Raw genomic sequence first — 18152 nt, 5'->3', positions numbered from 1 at the left:
AATAAATTGAGTATGTTAGCATTTTTGTTTATATTCTTTTTGTTCTTGTCAATATAACTATAACTGCGGTCCTGTTAACTGCGCGGTCGCATAGCAACCGCTTGTAAACACGCGTGGATTCGGCTCTATTCCGTAAACATGAGGTGCGACCGCTTCAGATTAGTGATATTGTTTCAGTTAGTGCTTTTGGCCGTCGACGTAGTGCTCAACGTTTTGTCAGACCTTCGCAGGGGTTCACCAGTTACTTTGCTACTGCTTTTCATGTAAGAGTTGGCAGTGGATCTCGACTTTAGGAGCTTTCCAGACATATCTGACTCTTTTTTTTTTTTTCCAGCATTCAAGATTTCTGCATTGTGTCGAGCCTGCTGGTCATGTGTCTCACAATTTTCAATACCTATGCCTTCCAAGTCGGGGAGTTCAGGGAGGTCGCCGCGACCTTCAAGACGCCGGTCGTCGTCAACCTCATCTACTTGGCTCTGTCGCTGACACTACATGTGTGGTCGATGGCGAGTCAATTGCGCTTACTTCTGTCGCACTGTTAAATTGTTAAAGGCGCGTTTCATTTTACTAGCATTCTTGTTCTTTAGACATATTGTAATTAAAGACAGTGGATTGGTGGGATCATCCCAATATTAGATGACAATGAGTGTAATTGTCAAAGTATTTTAACGAAGTGCATAACGCGGGCCAATCTTCAAGAGGTGACAGTGCAACAATGAAGCACTTACGTCTCATAGTGTACTGATATAAAGAATTTTTTTATACCGATTTCCAGAAATGTTGCCTGGCAACAAAATCAGTGTTGTGGGGTAATACAGATAGTTTTACAGATACAGAAGCTTTAGTTAAGCAGCTTTGGCTGGGCAACTTCCAGACTTAATGAACATCATCTGTACTGCGAAGCCAAGAAATTCTTGTTTCTTCATTTCTCTACCTCTCCCAGGAAATGGTTGAAGATGGGTCATCCAAGCAGCTGCAGCTTTCATGGCAAACCACAGCTGCTGATGTCACATTGTTCACGCTTCAGAGATTCGGTAAACCTCATGTTTCTACCATGTCAGGTGGCCTGTAACTTAGAATCGTGACGGACTGACAAACTAGTAGGTGAATTTGAGAACTACAGATAGTGCTTGAGTAGCAATTTAAATGCAGGACAAAGCAACATGCAACGAGGACAAGCGTTGTAACTTAGGAACGTGACGAGCTAGGCTAGTTGGCAACTTTCCGCAGTGCTTGTCGCATGTTACTTTGTCCTGTGTCCTGCATTTGTGTTGTTATGCAAGTGTCAGTTGTAAATATGAATCTACAAACCAGTCTTGGCAGGTGATCACGTACACAAAATTCAGTTTTTTTGATAAACAATGCCTTAATACCAACAAGCCTCCCAAAACCGTTGTGACTTTGCAAAAAATTTGAAATTGCAATCCACTAATGACAAGAAGAAATGGTCACCAAGTCTTTTTAGATGTAATGCCCAAAGTCACAGATCACACCTACAGCACCTGCTAAAATGTTGCGGATCCCGTATTGCGTTGCGACACGTTCAACAATGTTGCAGTGGCGATGGCAGCTGCAAAGTAGCATTTGTCAACATTTAACCATGATGCTGCAGCGTTTCCAAGCAACACGCAGGCAATGCTGCAGCTTGACATTGTAGCAACATTGCTTTATGTGCAATGATAGCATGGTTTTAAGGGGTAACGCTGCCAAGTCTCAGTCTTTCAATTTACACGTGAAAGAGATGTACATTCCAATACTCAAAGCATGATCGAATGCTATCGTTTCTTCTGGTCGCATTTGTACAACATTTTACATAAACCAGTCTTGGCAGGTGATCACGTACACAAAATTCAGTTTTTTTGATAAACAATGCCTTAATACCAACAAGCCTCCCAAAACCGTTGTGACTTTGCAAAAAATTTGAAATTGCAATCCACTAATGACAAGAAGAAATGGTCACCAAGTCTTTTTAGATGTAATGCCCAAAGTCACAGATCACACCTACAGCACCTGCTAAAATGTTGCGGATCCCGTATTGCGTTGCGACACGTTCAACAATGTTGCAGTGGCGATGGCAGCTGCAAAGTAGCATTTGTCAACATTTAACCATGATGCTGCAGCGTTTCCAAGCAACACGCAGGCAATGCTGCAGCTTGACATTGTAGCAACATTGCTTTATGTGCAATGATAGCATGGTTTTAAGGGGTAACGCTGCCAAGTCTCAGTCTTTCAATTTACACGTGAAAGAGATGTACATTCCAATACTCAAAGCATGATCGAATGCTATCGTTTCTTCTGGTCGCATTTGTACAACATTTTACATATGTTATGGCATAAGTACTGTTTTGAGCTAGTTGGTATAGAATAGTCAGCCATTATAGCTTAATACTGGTACTGTGTTGTCTATAAGGTAGGTGCATGTTTTGTCTAAAACAGCAGGTGGATAAATTGGTGGCTTGTTGGGATCATGTTTACCACGTCAGTACAGCTTGCAGCGAAACCAGCTTTTCTGCAAAGTTAACAAAAATATACTACTTACACTAGATTGTTTTTTGCTACTGTTAACATTTTACAAATGGTGAAGAAACACTTAAACAACCTCCGTGCACTTAGCTAAATTAACGAAAAAAGTTGAGTAAGCTAGTTTTATGGTGCAGCATGCACAAATACTAGGACATAAATGTTGCTACTCTGAATTAGTTTCTATAAAACAAGTATACAAGTATTTGCTCGATCAAATATCACAGACATTTAGTGTTACCTAAATGCAGCAAAATCAAAATCAATAGGAAAATCTGGTGCCAGTGTCCAGGCAAGTTTGTTGAAGGGCACTGCGACCCTGTGGGAAAGCAGATATGCGAAATATCTGTACTTGTATGCAACATAGCTTCACCTAACAGCCATGACACTGCAAAATATTGTTTTCTTGCAGTAAAGTCTCGATCTTCGTATTTTTGTCATGCATTTATGTATGCTTGAACATATAAATAGTAAACAAAATTGTACATATGCACTTGTGCACTTTCTTTGCAAGAGGCAACTGACTTGGATGGCGTTTGTTTAATAAAAGCAGCCCTCGTAACAGTTATCGGCATTCCACGCATGCGAAAGAACCACAGCATCGAGTTTTCCTCGAGATTATTGCAAGTAAGTCAGCGTCAAATATGTTCCCGATTTCTTTTCCAGCCGGGGTGTGGCACTACTACTTCTACAAGAAGACCGCTCTGCTCATGGCCGACGATCGACTGTACCATCCGAGCGACTGGCCTCCCACGACAAAGTGCCTCGAAGTCACGGCAGAGCAGCCAACGTGACGTCGGCTTGTTCGCACAGAGATGCAAAAGTCTTGGAACATTGAAACAATAGTTTTTAATCCTGTTCTATGTCGTCAACTGGTGCAGCTGTTGGTGGGAGAAAAACCAAAGGCAGAGGCGGCAGTCTATGCATCGTCATCCGGAGGGATGCCAAGCTCTGCGTCCGTGAACGTGCTCGCCGGTGGCCGAAGGAAGTGACCCTGAAAGGACAATGTCAATGTCAGATGGCATCCAACACCATTAGCGAAAAACCTGGAAAGCCTTAACTTTTTCTACATTTCCGTATGCTGGCTGCCCTGCCAGGCTGGCAGTACTCTTTCAAGAGGCAGCATCGCTATTAGCTTGCATGAATGCTGGTGATGCAAAGCTATCGATAGCAGACCTGCCAACCTTAAGGTTTGAACAAACCCTACAGTCGAAGCCCAAATATACTAAACTCTGATTTGAAATACAAGAAACTGCTTTAGTATTTAAGATGTGGAGAGCTTATTAAAATATTTCACAGCTATTGTTCTGTAATAGGGCTGTAAACAGGCACACTTCTCTATATTCACAGCTAGCATGATCTACATCACAGACGGAAATATTCATGATGTTTATTCATGAAATATTCAAAAACAGTGGCCAAAAATATAGCTGCCATTATACAGGGGCTCAGAGAAGTGGGTAGTGCTGCTACAGGTGTGCGTCCGAAAAATATGGCACAGTGACTTACTTAGTGACTGTGTTTGTCGTTTTTTTAAATAGACCCTGCCCTAAGCTTACGCAAATGAAAAAAAAAAAGTAAAACCACTAGCGCCTACATGGTAATTGTAAACAAGCTCTAGAATTCGGAAATTTTACGATAATGTTGTAACACATCGTAAAAGTTGGTAGCTGTGTGATAGTATCGATAGTTTTCTTTTTGAAAACTGTCAGTAGAGTAAAACAGGGCTATCGATACTATAGTGATAGTTCGCTATTGACAGTGCATTCAATAGTTTTGCAATTCTTGGCTAATGATAGTGCCAGAAATTTTGATACCGAGCCATCAGTAACACTCGGTTAATGCAAATGGGAACAGAAAAGCATTGCCAAGTTTATGTTGCAGTATCTACATGTGGTACGCCATGTGATTTTACATTATCAACAGCGCCCTAACAATACCATTATTGATAGTTTTGCATCACTAGTCAGAGCTCATGCAGGAGTCATAACCATAACTGCTGCAAATTACTGGGCAGATTCAAACAAAATCTGCTGCATTCAAATGTTCGAAAGCCCAGCATAAGATCAATTCGTCCCGGTAGACGTACAACTACTGCACGCACCGTGATGTGTTCGTAGTCCGTGAACACATGGTAGAAGAACCACCACCATGCCACACCCATGATGACTTCCGCCATCTTAACGTCCAGCGGATCAGGCTCGACTCCCTGACGGTAGTACCACTTGCCGTGGCTACAAAAGACAAGAGTGAACAAGGCCAATAGGAGTCTGATTGATTGCCAGTAACCTTGTTGACAAGTGCAACATACGAGAAAGAGGGGCAAGTGATGTGCTTTTAATGCAAGCACAAACACAGAAACGCCTATACAAGAGTTCCCGTTACACTCTCAAGAGGAAGCTTTAGCTCTGGGGCTCCTACCTAAATAAGAAAAGAAAAATCGCTTTTCTTGGCAACCACTGCACTAAATTTGATGAGGCTTGTTGCATTTCAAAGAAAACATTTAAATAGAGTGACCATGGGCAGCAAATCTTTTATTTAAGCCGTCAATATTTTAATGAAAATTGTTGAAAATTGCACATTTTCTGAAAATGGAACTACAATGTTTAAACTCGGCTATGCAAAACGATATCACGATTCTGTAAACTGTATCTAATAGTACATCCAAAGCGGACATAACTGATGCATTATATATGGTTCTAAAACAGACCAGTAATATGCGAGTACGACTTTTGCAAAACCCTTGCAAAGGATGTAACAAATTCGCGTAAAATGTAAATTGATAAATCAAATTTGTCTGCTTTGAATGCTCTAACAGATGCAGCTTGCGAAACTGCAATATCTGTTCTTAGTGCAGAGCTACGAATTCATAAGCTTCATGCTTCCATTTTTTTCAAGCTTACCAATACTTTAAAACTCTTCTTAAGAAATTCGGGCCCTAAATGGAAATTCCACTTCCAACGGTCACTAGAATTTAACATTCTCTCTCAAATGCAAGAAATTTCATTAAAATTGGCCCAGTAGTTATTTCAGAAAGGCGTTTCTGCATTTTACATGCATTTGAATAGGCAGCATCAGAGCTGGGCCCAAGCTAAAGCTTCCTCTTAAGCAAAAGTTAGTTTTCCCAAACTTCAATCACCTTCAGAAGGAGCTTGGAGAAACTCCCTTTCAGGAAGAGCTCGGAATGTGTGCGCTTGACTGAAAGCATGGAGCCAAAAAACCCCACAAAGGAGTTTCTCCTACACCCTTAACCCTTTAATGACAGCATGTACAAATACGTAAAAAAAAATTTTAATTTCTACCCGAATGTGCAAAACACATCGAGAGTAAGACAAAATAAAAAATTATTTTGTGGAAGCTTCTTCAGCAAACAGGGGGGAAACACCATGCAGAAACCTAAAAGGCCTTTATCACAAGCCACCTATGGCTTCGTTCGGGATTTGTACAGGGAGCTCTAGTCATATGTGAACTACACTGCACATTACATTTGCTTTAAATCACATGTGTGAAAACACTGCAGCTGGGATGTGTCAGTCTGTCTCTCCTCTGACCTTGCTTTCAATAGAAAGCAAGTCACGTGCCAAACTTGTTCCTCATCCTGCGTTCTTGCTCTAAGCCAACAAATGACGCTTGCCAGCTGTCATTCAGTGCTGGTCTATTACAGTTAGCCAGAAGCTTCGTACTCAATAGCGAAACTCTGTAAGAAACAAAATTTTCTTTTCCTGGTATGTCACGTGCAGGCAACACTTGTCAATAAAGGGTTAAATGGGAGTTCCTTTCCCAGAAAAGGTGGACGTCCCTTTCAAGGAACTCCCAAAATGCATACGAATTTCATGCTGTAGTATGTATAGGTGGCTTCACCAATGTTCCAATCAACTTATAGAGCTTCCCACATGATGGCGTTGTTTGTTGGCTGATGAAAGCGGCAGACCAGCTTCTTTCCCCTTGTTGCAGTTGCTGTGACAGGAAAGCATGCCGGTATTCCCGTCTACTTAAGGTCTTCTTTTTATGTGTGCATAGGTGACATTATTTTGGCCACTTCACATGTTTCTGCATAAGGCAACCTACCTTGCATGATGTACAGTGCTCACGGAATGAAACACAACAGGGAGAATTCAATAGAGCCTTGCATATGTGCAAAGTGCTTGAGAGTACCATGTTATGTCGCTAGGAATCTGGTCACCAAAGGTAATGCGGAGTCCATTCTAAGTGTACAAGCCAAAATTATGTTGATGTGACATGAACTGCAGCCGGTGGAAATGAAAGCATACGCATTTGTTAGCACTAAATCAATGCGTTTAATTCCGTGAGCAGTGTATGTAAATGTACATGAATGGCGCGCTAAGTAGCCAGCAGGGCTCAGTCCTGGTTAACCTCGCTGACTTTCATTTATTTTCTCTCTTTCTCTCATCTGTATTGCTTGAACTGTTTTACATTGGCATGGACCTCCAGCCGACTAGTCTGCGTTTGCTAAGGATTCAAATGCATGCTGTACACACCCCAGTCGCAAAATAAACATACTCAACTCAAGCTACCAATTTTCTAACACACCATACCCTTCTATGCACTTTCCTTCACACAGTGCTATCCAGCAGCCAGTTGGCACATATGCCAATAAGAAATTTTGTCTATAAGGCATTTCTACATTTCGTGAGTGGGATGCCAAAAGCAGCGTGATGTGTGTCCTCTGAGGAGCTATGCAAGGACAACGCTGAAGGTATGTGACACAGGTGTTTGTGTGCAACCATGGTGCAAGCAGTGCATTCATAAGCTAGTCACGAAAGGCATGGCTTGCGCATCATGACACTGCAAGTCAGTATGAACCAATTCAAACAACCAATTTTAACGTGTAACTGCCATTCCATGCATTCAAATTGATAGGGGGCGTCTCGCTGGCTGTACGGGCGATTTGTTCAAAATGTTGGCATGTTGAATCGAACCGCCATTATCAACAGACTGCAGTTACCGCAGGACAAAAATTGAGTCTGCCGGAAAGAAAAGCTCTCCAATTACGTACACCTTGTGCTGACATCCTTTCAACTTCCACTAGAACTGAAACTATTCTCTGATAAATGTCGCACTCTTTCTTCCAACGTCACACTCTGTTTTCTTTTTTACTGCAACAGCAGTTGGGAGCTCGAAACAGGGCATGCTCTGTCCATCTGTACAGGCCTTTGCACTGTGACATTCCTTGCAGTGTCCGTGTTCTGTGCATCACTTATTTAAAAGTAAACATCTTTGACAGAAGTCTGTCTGGCTGGGTAGAAAATACTGGAAACGAAAACTACTCCAGCCAACGTTAAGAAGCTCCCGACATTTTGGGACATTTTGCTCAGCTAATACCCCAGAGTGAGACAGGCACCTTTAGTGACACTTCGAGAGAGTGCGCATTGTCACAGTGAGTGCCGCTTTTGGTTGCGCACTGCTAGACATTAAAGGAGAATATAATTTACAATTTATGGCAGCATCAATGAGTAAATCAGCGAGAACATTCTATACATTTTAATTTGGGCAATTATTACCAAATAACAATGTCAACTGCCATAAGACAGGACGAGATGGCACTGCATCCGACACTCTAGCGTCTTGCTGCCCGTTTGGAAGTGCTGGTAAAGCATCAGCGCCTAAAAATGCGACGACTATCATTGGCAGAGGAAGAACGAGAGTTCCCACAAGCAGGGACGCTTAACACATTTGAAATCGCAAAGCCGGTTTCAGAATTAGTGCCGACCACGCACGGGCCAATTTTAAAGACAAAATCTTTTTAGCGATTTAATACTACTTCTCTGTAGCCTCTTTCTTATCGTGGGCCGATCCCGGAGATAGTGCAACCTGAAGGACATGCCTTTTGCCTCAAGTTAAAACATACACAAAAGGAAGATACATAAAAACCCCCATGACGACGCATTAAAGGAAGGAAGACACATAAAGCCGCCTGTGTTGTCTTTATGCATCTTCCTTTTGTGTGTGTTTTAACTTGCGGCAAAAACATGTCTTTTAGCAAGCACCAACTACGCCAACAAGCGGTTCTGTTGCAACATAGTGCAACCTATAGATGTGGGCTGGTATGTGCTACTGGGTATGTGCCCCTCGGGCTATTGGTCACCATGATGTCCAGAGGATACATACATACATACATACATACATACATACATACATACATACATACATACATACATACGTACATACATACATGTATGTATTTAGTAAATAAACATAAATAAAATTGTCTGACAGCAGGATTCAAACACAGGACCCCTAGCATCGCAGCCTGATGCTCTGACCATGAGTGCTGCCCCAGCAGGCAGAACATCCTTAAGCATTTCCCATGAGCAAGCCAGCACACTGAGGGCCTTGGCGCATTGTATTGCAATAGCAATTTTATGACCACTTCATGCAATCATTCGTCCTCAATAATTACAAACAAAAATACTAATTTCTTTAGTTTTAGGGACATTTCTGAGGAACATTACTCACATTAACTGTATGCTTTCCCTTTGCATCTGAGTTTGAACGCCAGGTGGCGAAATATGTCCAGGCATTTTCGTGTTCCAATCGCACAGACTGGTGCGCAGAAGCGGCTGTATTCTAAGACCTCAAGTTAGATGGTTTCGCTTGCTGAAGCAAATCATAACACAGCTATATAGACCCTGCCAGCTTGTCCCACTGTTTTCCCATGTGCAGTAGCCATGGTATTACGTGCTGGTGCGGAGTTTCCGCAGCGAAGCACCACGTCCCTCACACCGCGCAAACGCCTCCGCATGTTAATCGTCAGAAGACCAGCCAAGAAGCTCCTGCAGAATGTTATTGCAGTGAAGCAAGGAGAGCCCGCATACACGTCAAGGCCACTCCGTGGTCTACACACAGGAACAACGCCCTGCTGCGAACGCGACACAAGCTGCAGCTCAACACAGGGGGTGCACACACGTGGCGCTGCATAAGCACAAGGCTGAGGCAAAGTGACAACGCCTTCAAAACCCTGCAGTCAAAAGTGCGAAGTAGACGTATACGAAAGGCAACAACACCAAGACCCAGTAGTTCTAGCCGATGCTGCTTGCAGTCATTGAGTTCTTTCTTTCCCATGCATACGCGCACATCACACCGTGAGGTTTTACTTAGCCAGCTTGTGTATACAGCAATTCATACTGCAATTGAAGCTACGAGCCTAACTTCGTGTAATGTAACTTCATGTAATATTCTAACATATTTCATAACATAATATTTTGACATAGTTCATAAACATAATACTCTAACAATAGATGTAAAGGATGGCACATCGTGTAAACTCACCTGAGCTGACATTTATGTGTTCTTGGCCTGCTGAGAAATCAATTTTTTTTTCCCGGAAATTTTTGTTTGTTTGCATACCTGCGTGGTACCTATGGACGTAAAAGCAGTGGCATAGTAAAGGGGGGGGGGGCGTGGGCCTCGGGTGCCAGTTGAGAGGGGTGGGGTGTCATATATGTCTGAAGACCCCCCTCTTTCCACTGGCTTGACTGGACGTAAATGGTAAAGAATGCTCTGGTAACCAGCAGCCCGAGCTCATGTACCCGATCTACCAGATGCGTAGTGCCGCAGAATTGTCGGCTGCAGCTTCATCAACATCCTGCGCAATAATTGCACAGACGTGCAGGATAAAATATTTAATTCGCTAAGTGGTCGCTAAACTGCTCCCCTTAGTGGAACGTTTCATGTGCGTTGTGCTCATGCTCAGAGCGGGCATCGCCAAACATACAGTACGGCGATTTGGCTCTTGGGTCCCTCTTCCATTCAGTCCGCGCTATCCTAAAATAGCATATCTTAAATAACTGCTTAATTAGCAAGTATAGCAGAAACATTGCAATTTGGGAATTGGGAGACTCAAAGTGATATTATTAACTCAACAAAATCTTCTCCACACAAAATTGTCTAGAGTGATAGAGCCTGCAGTACTTTGGCACTGTGGGTGGCCCAGTATGGCAGTACCGAAAGTAATATGAAATAGTGCACCAGTGACGTCGATGTTTCTATCCTCACCATTGTGAGTGCAGACCAAGAGTAGCACATACTCTTGCTGGCATGGGCTTCACCGCAGCCTTCTCCTTTTTTTTCTTTTTTTTTTTTTTGCATGGTGATGCCAGGAATCGATGCGAAGCGTGCTCTATTCCGTTCCCAACATTGCGGAGGTACCACAGCTCAGATAATGACGTTTACTAATAGCAGCAAATAAAGAAAGGCTTTATGGATCAGAATGAAGAGAACTTATAATTGTCACAGCACTGACGCCCACAAAACAGGGAAGCAGGTGTTGTTTTCTAATAGGGTGGGGCGATCGGTGTCACTGACGCACTATTTAATTTTTGCCCACAGCCAAAATACTGCACGCCGTAGTACCTACGATTTTTGTGGAGTTGCTGTTGGTCAACAAATGACTGTCAGGCTCCAATTTTGCAAATGCAATATTGCCTCTAACATCGCTAATGAAAACTTCATTGAAATATTTTTGTTACTTGTGATCTATATTTTCCACGATGCCGCGTGTGTATTGGCTGCCAAGCCTTACAGTCTGACAGCAGATGTGCAAATGCGCCTATGACAACTTATCAGCGCAGCACCCTGTGTTATTTGATGAAGAAAATCAAACAGCGTGTATGCCTGCTACATTCGCGATCTTAGAGAATGGAAGCGAAGGGAGGAGTGGGGACGTGCGGTATCCAAGCGGCTGTGCTGACGAGACCTACGGGCTTCGGATGTCATGCGACCTAGCTATGCCACAGCGTAAAAAGCTGGTGAAGAAGTTCACGTAAGTGGAAAAATATGAACGAAAGTGCAACCTCATACATGACTGTGCACGATGTGTCATTAAAATGTGACAGCAGCCGCTCACAGCCGACATCTATTCAACTCACAGTTACGGTGCCAACAGGGTACTTGGCTAACTAATTCGTAAGGTGATTAATAATAATAATAATAAAAAAACTGAAGGTAGAAACCAAGTGAGAATCAAAGAAGCTCTTTCCAAACAGGAGTGAAAACACCAGCAAAACGCACACACACATAAGAAGTTTACATTTCACATCGTAGACACCGAATAATACCATGTTGTGCATTTTAGGCACTTTAGGAACAACCAGATAGCACCGCGAGAACTATAGCTTGCCAGAGAAAGTTGGGATGGGACACATCGCTTCGCTCAAGAAAGTAAACTTACTCGCCGCTCTGTCTTATGCTCGTGCGAGTCACAGGAACGATGCGGGATCGGGCCGATCGGACGACGGCTGTTCTAATTAAAGTGCCGATCATCTTTAAATTACTGAAATCGAAAATTTCACACTAATTTGACCTTCCACTATATACACAAGCGCAGCGCTGCGGCAACAGCCGTGGCCTTTCAACAACCAGGCCTGCACTTAGCTTGACACAATACTACAAGTTGTAGCGCTAGTTCCTGGTAATTCTTTTTTTCACACACAAAGCAAGGACAAAATATTACAATTGTTAGGTATGTTTCATTTAATAAAAATGACTTTAATTTTTAGTGTTAAACACAATTTTTTTAAACGTTAGCTTAAGGTTGGTAACGTTCATTAAAAGTTTGGCGCGTTCATTATTGTATGAAACTCTATGGGCGCGTTTGGCGGAACGCTCAGGTCAAACAAATGCAAGAAACATTTAAAGGTGGAAAGTTGCAGGGGAGCAATCACTATGAGCACTCCTTGGCAGGGGCAAATTCCAATGAGTGAAAAGAATGGTAGAATGCTTAGCAAGTTACGTCCATGATGACATTAATGAGCGAAGATGAGAGTTACGAAATAATTTTTACAAGAGACATGAATGCGCACGAAAACAGACTCAACAGGCAACAAACACTACGATCCAGAGGCTGTGTTTTTATACGCGCGTTTTAACGCAGCCTTCAAAATTGGAAGCAACTTTGAATAGGAGGCGGAAGCACTAACAAACGCGTCACTCAGTGTTGACCAATGAGCAATCTCGTAGTCGCTCGCTGCACGTTTTAAAATCCGTGAACGGTCCACGAACGTGGTAGCGAAATGGCGAAATTGTGGAACGCTTGTGTGTAGATGGACGGCTCCTTCGCTTTCATGTGAGAGAGGGGCGTCTCATTTCATCGTTGTCGTCGTGCCGTACAAGCCGTACGCACGCTGCTCCAATGGAAGTCGCCGACGTCGCCAAGTCGTTCGTCCAGTCGTGCACCCTGCAGCCGTCGCACGAGGATTCGACTGCCTCGTCGTCGTTCGCGCAACGACAACTGGATGCAAGTTGCTTTGTCACCGCCTTTGCTTCCGCATGTCAGCTGTCATGCTCGCGCTCATGCGGCACTGGAAAAGTAATGTCTTTGTTAAACACCGTGCGCATGCGTGGGTCGGTTCGCCTGCCGCGAACTATTATATATATTTCGTTGTTTACGAGTGCAATAACATTGAAAGGGACTCAGTAGTTCCCAGCTTCGGAGTGTGAGGTCGTCATGCCGATGACGCTGATCACGGCCTGGGACACATCTTGTCGGCAGCGGAGTGGCTTTGAAGAAATAAAAATTGGACAGAGATCACACCACATAAGACAGGGGCGGGTTACAGAGAAATCGCGCTTGTGGGCGTTTTGTTCACTTCATGCACTGTTTCTTTCACGTTCCCGTGTGCTAGCCGTCTTACACACGAGTCCCTGTCATCAGGTGGGTATTTTTTTTTTATAAATTAAGGACTCATAGGAGTCGGCACTCGTGGTTTTAACATAGAGAACTTGGTTTCGATGCTTAAAGAAACACAGGACAGCAAAGGATATGTGGCGCATGTCAGATATGGGGATCAGTGCTCCATCCATATTTATCTACAAGAGCGAATTTCATTTTCTTTTAATGTCTCGAGACCAAGGTAATCTATGTTCCTTCTACAGTATATCTCACCTTGTTCTATGATTCTTTGTCTGGTGGTTACCTTGCATGGCTTGGATGCAGTGAAACTGGGTGGCTATTGCTTGTACGAAGAAGGCTCTGTTACTTTAATGAAACATTCAACTGGGAGCGCGCCTTCGTGTGTCAGATCCCTTTCTTTGTCCCGCGTGTTATTGCGCGCCATTTACAGTTACTTTTGTTTTTCTTCATCAGGTTCTGAATGGCTTGGTTGGCTCTCGAGACTTGGCTTTTTTCGCCAGCCGCAGCCGGCTGGCGCACGAGTGCATCACCTGCTGCATCACCATCCTGTTGGAGGTGCAGCCAAACCTGCAGCTCTCCGGGAAGGTGCTGACCCTGCTGCAGCACTTGGCCAAAAAGCCGCAGCTACTCGAGTGGCTACGAGAGGAGTTCGAGCTCCACTCGGCGCTCGTGGAATTCTTTCAAAGCGGGGCCATCGAAGAAAACTTTCAGCTGCGGCTGCAGGTAGGTCGCCCGGGAAAAGATGCGTTCCTCCAGCGGAACAACTTACACGCGCCTACGGGTACAGAAAGCACAGAACAACCTCATGAGGGTCGCAAATTTGGCGAGTTGGTAACGATGCACTTGCGACAGGAACAAGCAAGGAACACGGGACATGTGCTGACTACGGGCTGAGTTTATTACATAGAAACGGCAGTGCACATACTCCCCCCCGTGCCATTCCTGCGACCCGTGCGTTTGCACATGCAGCCTGTAGCAGGATATTGTACGCTAAAAATTTTAATCTAGCCAATGGCACAACTTCAGAGCAAAAATTCTTGTAGTGCCCTATCTACCTTCCGAGAAGGCCACTTCACGCTTGCACAAAGCTGTAGGAGTGTGGCTAGAAGGGTGGCATGATGTGCTAGCAGCCCTCTCATTGCAGGACACTGCAGGACTCTCTCAGATGTCTTTAATTACACTTGTCCTGTGTAAATTGAACTCCACCTATCTGAACTGCTGATTTCCTGATGTCGTTACTGCACCTAATTACCTGCCATCCTTGATGGCAGTATTTGCTCTGGCACCAATTCTGGTGCTGTAGTATACCACCACATCAGTGATATTCCACAAGTATTTCGTTACATTACCTGCCTACGTAGAGTTTTTCCTCTTGACTTGCCTAAATTGTCTATTTGCATTTGATCCATTGTCGTACCTGCCAAATCCTAAATTTTTCATACATCTTACAATTTTAGGATTGTTCTGTGAAATTTGAAACGTTTCAATAATGAATCAAATTGTCACTATTTGCAAGTATGATCTTTTTTAAATAGTTCTGATCCAAAATATGCATACAAGAAGTCACTATTCGCAAATATGAATAGCTTTCAATAGTTCTGAAATGTTGACAAGGAATGCATACATGAAATTGAGATGTTACCTGTGCCAACCTGCTATGGCAGTGCAAGACGCGATACACCAGAGGGCTGCTTCCTTCGGGCAAGTTTATTCCTGAAGCAGGTGAAATCGGCAGCACATAAGTAGCTGAAAGTGTCACTTTGGCCTAACAATGTGTTGCTTCAGTCAGCTGTTTCTAGTTTGTTCTTGCTCGTGTGCTGGGTCTAAGAATAAATAATTGTAAATAAACTTCGCTGCATCCCACAAGAAGTGTGCATGAGGCAAACTTTAAAAATTAATGCAAGCAACACCTCTTTCTTCTGCCGTTTGCTCATGTCTTCAGGACCTTTATGGATTTTAATGATCACAGGTTGCCTGCCGCGGTGGTGTAGTGACTTTGGCATTGCGCTACCAAGCCTGAGGGTTTTTTGACATAAAAATTGTTACAGTGCAAACACATGCAACCACAAAGTATCAAGGACGGGATACAAGCCACACTTGATACTTTGTGGTTGCATGTGTTTGCGCTGTAACAATTTTTATGTCAAGTATGCACCAACTCGCCCAGAAAGAAGTTTTAATGAAGCCTGAGGGTGTGGGATCGAAACCTTGCTGCGGCGACTGCATTTCGATGGGGAAGAAATGCAAAAACACCCGTGTGCCGTGCATTGGGTGCACTCTAAAGAACCTCGGGTGGTCGAAATTAATCTGGAGTCCCCCACTCTGGCATGCCTCATTTATCATATCGTGGTTTTGGCACGTAAATCCAAAGAATTTAATTCATAATGTTTGCAGGTTGGCAGGCTTGCGCTATGCATATTGTCGCTCTTAAGGTGTTTCAACTACGCCATGCTGGCAATTTGTCGGTGAACTATCCAGCAACCCGACCGTCGTTCCACATGTCCTGTACAATTAACCTGCAGGTCATCCAGCTTCTTCGAGAGCTTTGCTACAGGCATGAAGTGACATTGACAGAGTCCAAGCTCGGCTACCTCAGTGACTTTCTTTTCAAACAGATGTAAGTTCAAAGTCACTATTTGCTTTCTTCTTTTTTTCTTTTTTCCTTTTACTGTTCAATCATTTGAAGGAAAGCTGTGGTGAAATCATTGATTGGGCTGTGTGCAACTAGATGAAATTATATCTGCGTCATGTTCATTGGCGTTCATAATTGGTTCTGCTAATTGCATGGTACTCTCAATGCTTAACTTTCAACATGTGGCTGGGCATACTTCAACTTTTTGTGCCATTTTTTTTTTCTTCTTTATTCGTTGTCGGTGTTGGCACATACTATATTTACTTGCCTAACGAATCCACAACCTACATTTTTGTCCCTTGTGAAATAACTTTTTTTTTTACTTTAAGCACGAAACTGCACCATGTAGATTGTCCACCAGGTGTAACCTTCAAAGTTGCACATGCAATGCGATATACTAATCATTAGACTAAATACCCTATATGTATGTCACATGTTTCTGAAATATCTCTAGGCGGTGGATCTGTTTATATAAGCCAGACTGCAAATCCCTTCGATGATAGAGCGAGATTGCCCAAGTCCGAAAAGGATGCTATTGCAGCTTGGCCATTTAGCTCAGCAATGCAAGAAGTGTCCATGTTTTCCAACATGATCTTGTTAAGCAAAGAAAAGACAGAATGGGCAATAGGCGAGCATATTACATAAACAGGTGATAAGCCCGCCAACTGCCACCTTTGTTACTGCATGAAAAAGGCTTATTTCTTACGAGCTATATGTAGGCCCATGATTGAATCATGCAATCTATTGAGTAATAATGTGTGCCTGATGGGCAGTGTGCACAAAATTTCCGAGCTTTCGAATTAAGCGGCAGTAAAAAGTTCAGAGCTCATCTTCTTGTATATACTCTTTCTCGATTTCATCTATCATATGCTTTTAGAAAGCTGTCAGCAGGATGAACAATTTTGCCCATATCAACGCATTGTTGCTGCTCATTCGTCTTCATCCGCTACACTACAGTACTGCCTGTTATGGTCTCGTAGACTTGTGCATAGACGCCGTTACCTACTTGAGTCAGCTTGGTGGACAAATTACCAGTGTGATAGTCCTGTGGTTAACGCACTCAGCTACGCTTGCGATAGGGGCATGATTTCAACCCTCATGGTGGGGTTTCCCAAAGTTTAGTTTTTCTTTTCTGTATAACTAGGGTAAAGTGAATGACGAAGAGGTTGACTGACGGCACACTGATGTCGAGTATGATGACAGTGTAATTGAAAAACAAACAGCAAACCTAGTTTCGAGCTTCTAGCTCCTGGCGCAGTAAAGGTAGTGAACTAGAGCTGAAACGGGACTTTTTAATGTGAAATTTAGGCCACCAAGTGGACATTGTCACATGCACACATTTTTTTTTCTCTTTAAGGCAAAGCATATCCTTTATCTACCTCCCCGGGTTTCTTGCACCGTTGTCAAGATAGTCTCCGCGCCGCAGCTGGTTGTGTTGTGAGGATGCGTTTTGCTTTGACATCATGTGTTCTGTTGTATCCTGCGCGCTTGATGGCACGTCTAGCTTCGCATTGTGCTTTGTACACCACATGTCAATACCACGCCTCCACTCATCCTATATAAAATGCCCACTTATGACATCTGCAGCAGTCTACCTCTGAGACACCTAAAGTGCAAGTCCTTAAGGGTTGTCGACCTGCTGCTAAACGTCACGGCGCTGGCCGAAGCACAGAAGAGCATTGGCATGATTTAGAAGTGAGGAGACAATCTCTGCATGGGCTCAATGCCACATAAAATACAGAGAAACATTATTTTGAGGCAGAAGCAAGCTGATAACATGCCCATCGTTGCTGCATCATGGTGTTTTAAAGGGACACTTAAGGCAAAGTTTAAGTCAAGCTAAAGTGACAGATTAATGCTTGAGAATATATCTAAGGCACCTATATTATTGCGAACAGAGCTTTAGCAATCCAGAAACTGGTAAATGCAAGACATGGTTTGAGACTCCCCAGCGACATTCGGGTACTAGCCTGATGGCGTAGGCGCTCCTCATAATTCTGTCACTAGCACTCAACCAACTTAATAGAGAGACCATTACATTGCATTAAAGACAGAAGAAAATGCTATTTGTCTGGACAGTTCCATTTGATATTTAGGAAAATCCGACTCTTCTATATTACCCTTAGCAACTATGTGTGCGGTCAGAAAGTCTTGCTCTCACTGGACTCTGTGCCCCCTGCACTTTTGCATTTTGGTAGTTTCGTTATCACATAGTGCTGCGCTGGTTTTGCTGGCTTGCAAAACTTGCACAAACTGCAAGTATAGCAAAGAATCCACATCCATGTGATGTTGTGGGAGGCCCAAACGCTTCACGCCACTTGAGCAAGGTCAACTGTAGCGATGAATCAA

The 18152-nt window shown here is 43.4% G+C and overlaps 3 protein-coding genes across 3 annotated transcripts in view; 2 read left to right on the top strand and 1 right to left on the bottom strand.

Moving 5' to 3' along the window:
• The first annotated feature begins 66 nt into the window (after positions 1-66).
• Positions 67-3380, top strand: LOC126544429 (transmembrane protein 138). Its single transcript, XM_055077634.2, has 4 exons — positions 67-263; positions 335-506; positions 944-1034; positions 3187-3380. The coding sequence occupies exons 1-4, from the start codon at positions 139-141 to the stop codon at positions 3312-3314; spliced, it is 516 nt and encodes a 171-aa protein (XP_054933609.1). The 5' UTR covers positions 67-138; the 3' UTR covers positions 3315-3380.
• Positions 3347-11903, bottom strand: LOC126544427 (NADH dehydrogenase [ubiquinone] 1 beta subcomplex subunit 2, mitochondrial-like). The gene is made up of 3 exons (XM_050191744.3): positions 11711-11903; positions 4625-4754; positions 3347-3514 (listed from the first exon to the last, which is right to left on the bottom strand). Exons 1-3 carry the CDS (start codon positions 11800-11802, stop codon positions 3440-3442), a joined length of 297 nt encoding a protein of 98 aa, XP_050047701.1. The 5' UTR covers positions 11803-11903; the 3' UTR covers positions 3347-3439.
• A 572-nt stretch (positions 11904-12475) lies between these two features.
• Positions 12476-18152, top strand: part of LOC126544428 (protein CIP2A homolog) — a 47341-nt gene continuing 41664 nt past the window's right edge. The window contains exons 1-3 of the mRNA XM_050191745.3: positions 12476-12775; positions 13625-13894; positions 15694-15788. Of these exons, the coding sequence (XP_050047702.1) occupies positions 12671-12775; positions 13625-13894; positions 15694-15788 (470 nt within the window). The 5' untranslated portion in view covers positions 12476-12670. The remainder of the gene's footprint in view (positions 12776-13624; positions 13895-15693; positions 15789-18152) is intronic.

The sequence above is a fragment of the Dermacentor andersoni genome, chromosome 10 (genome assembly GCF_023375885.2).
Source record: "Dermacentor andersoni chromosome 10, qqDerAnde1_hic_scaffold, whole genome shotgun sequence".
Taxonomy (NCBI): domain Eukaryota; kingdom Metazoa; phylum Arthropoda; class Arachnida; order Ixodida; family Ixodidae; genus Dermacentor; species Dermacentor andersoni.
The sequence above is the reverse complement of the archived record's forward strand: the minus strand, read 5'-3'. Positions and strand labels throughout refer to the sequence as shown.